Source organism: Merops nubicus, unplaced genomic scaffold (assembly GCF_000691845.1).
Source record: "Merops nubicus isolate BGI_N331 unplaced genomic scaffold, ASM69184v1 scaffold19703, whole genome shotgun sequence".
In the NCBI taxonomy this organism is placed as follows: Eukaryota; Metazoa; Chordata; class Aves; order Coraciiformes; family Meropidae; genus Merops; species Merops nubicus.
The window spans coordinates 15,310-17,674 of NW_008597575.1; the positions used below are offsets into that span (position 1 = coordinate 15,310).

At 57.2% G+C, this 2,365-nt stretch overlaps 1 protein-coding gene across 1 annotated transcript in view; it reads right to left on the reverse strand.

The window, feature by feature from the left end:
* The window catches only part of LOC103769547 (fibrillin-2-like), a gene marked incomplete at both ends in the record, with an annotated part of 30,098 nt that overhangs the window by 15,218 nt on the left and 12,515 nt on the right, over positions 1 to 2,365 (reverse strand). The window contains 4 exon segments of the mRNA XM_008936758.1: positions 222 to 347; positions 484 to 711; positions 1,515 to 1,640; positions 2,229 to 2,279. Coding sequence (XP_008935006.1) covers positions 222 to 347; positions 484 to 711; positions 1,515 to 1,640; positions 2,229 to 2,279 — 531 coding nt within the window.

Genomic DNA, 2,365 nt, shown 5'->3' on the forward strand with positions numbered 1-2,365 from the left:
AAGGGAGAGGCAGCAGTTCAGCTTCCTCTCTGCAGCAGGATTGATCCTTCACCCCACAAGCAGGAGCTTTCTGCTCATGGTCCTGCCCTTGGCTCCTCAGCAGCTCCCAGGTAACTGCCGTGACTCCTCTGGGTGCCACCATCACGCTAAGCACCCCAGAAGGGCAGGTGAGGCAGCAAGATGGGCAGGAGTGCTCTGGAGGGGACCTGCTCTTCCCTTACCTGTGCAGTTCCTCTCCTCAGCATCCAAAGCAAAGCCGTTGCCACAGAGACACCTGAAGCTGCCAATGGTGTTTCGGCAGGTCCCATGGGTGCACAGGCCAGAGAAGACCTTGCATTCATTCACATCTGGGGGTGGAGGCAGAAGAAGAGTGTTTCAGGGAGGGGATGTCTGCCACCAACCTGGAGTCCCAGGGCAGGCAGCAGGTTCCTTGGGACGTCGCCGTGATGAGCACACGAGCAAAACCTCCTTCTTTCTTCTCACCTTTGTAGAAGGGTCTTCCTGAAAGCACGTCTCCTCGGTTGGCAAAGCCAGGTCCTCTCGGGCAGATGGCTTTGTACTCACTGGAGCCCACCTTGGGACACTCCTCACAGTCGATGCCCCAGGCTGAGCCCACGGAGCAGCAGCACATGTCCATGCGGTACTTGCCTGGCAGGGGCTCCGTGCACTCATCTTCATCCCATCTCATGTAGCACTGCTCCACACGGACGTCTGGGGAGAGAGCAGAGCTGAGCCCTCACCTGCAGCACCCAGCCTCTGCTCAAACCAGAGGTCACACCTCCTCTGATGCACTCAGCAAGGCTCCTGGGGCAGCTTTGGCTGGGGCGTCCTCCAAACGATGCCCAGGGATGGGCCACTTGGGTGAGGCCACCTTGTTTGGGGGTGGTTTCTATGAGAGATGTGAGGGACAGGACCAGCCTGTGACTGTTGGCAACATGGCCAGAGAACTGCCCCTCCATGGTGTAGTTTTAGGAGTTCAGGAGTTGTTTTAGGGCTGCTGGGCTGTGTCATTGACCAGTTGGGTTTGGAGAGACAGGATGAGGGGTGATGGCTTTAAGCTAGAAAAGGGCAGATTTAGGTTAAATGTTAGCAAAAAGTTCTTCAATATGAGGGTGATAGACCACTGGAATGGGTTTCCCAGAGAGGTGGTGGAGGCCCCATCCCTGGAGACATTCAAGGTCAGGCTTGATGAGGCTTTGAGCAGTTGGAGATCTAACTGCTTTTAGCAAGGGGGTTGGACTAGATGACCTTGGGAGGCTCCTTCCAGCCCAACCACTCTATGATTCTATTATCTGTTTGGCCACCCTTGAAGTCCACCCAAGGAGAACGACGGCCTTACCATCTGGAACTGGGGACATGAAGTTCTGGTGGCCTTGCCTCAGCTTGGCTGCTGGTTTTGGCAGCCCTCACCAGCCTTGACGTGCCACCCCCTAACTCCCAAGGGTGCTGGACGTGGTGGGTTGAAGAGAGGGCTGAAGAGAGGCCAGGGGAGGGGGGAGGGGAGCTGTCCTTACCCACACAGGTCCTGGCAGTGCCATCCAGGGTGAGCCCTTCGGGACACTCGCAGCGGAAGGAGCCGGCCGTGTTCACGCAGCGCCCGTTTGGGCAGACCCCCGGGAAGACCTCACACTCGTTCACATCTGTTGGCACAAAAGCAAGAGCCCAGGCCTGGAGGGAGGACTCACCAACGTGCTGATGGAGCAGCTCAACCTGGAAAACCATTCCCAGGCACGTGGGTGACAAGAATGTCAGCGTCAGTAGACAGCAGGGGGTGACCAAGGGGAAGTCAAGTGTTCAAGGGCAGGATGGATGGGACTCTGAGGAACATGATCTAGTGGGAGGTGTCCCTGCCCATGGCAGGGGGGGTGGACTAGATGATCTTTAAGGTTCCTTCCAACCCAAAACATTCTATGATTGACAAGCTTGATCCCCAGGCACCAATATATATGCTGGGGACCACAGAAAGCAGCTTGGCAGAAAAGGACCTGGGGTTGGTGGTGGACACCAAGCTGAAGATGAGGCAGCAGCATGCCCCTGACTCAACGAAGACCAACAATACCCCGGGTGGCATTAGGAGGAGTGTTGCCAGCAGGTTGAGGGATGTCCTCCTTCTCTCCTCAGCACTGAGGACTCCCCACCAGCCTCAACGATGTGGGACACCAACAACCAACCACCACGTTGCCAACGAGAAAAAAACCCCAACTCTTCACCCTCCTGCAGCACCTCACCTTCACACGTGACCCCCTTCATCCTGGCGTATCCACGGGGACAGGCAGGATCTGGAAGGGAAAGGAGGGAGGTGGGCACAGAATGGGGCTGCCTGCCCGGGGTCCCTGTGGCCCAGGAGGAGGAGGAGGAGGAGGAG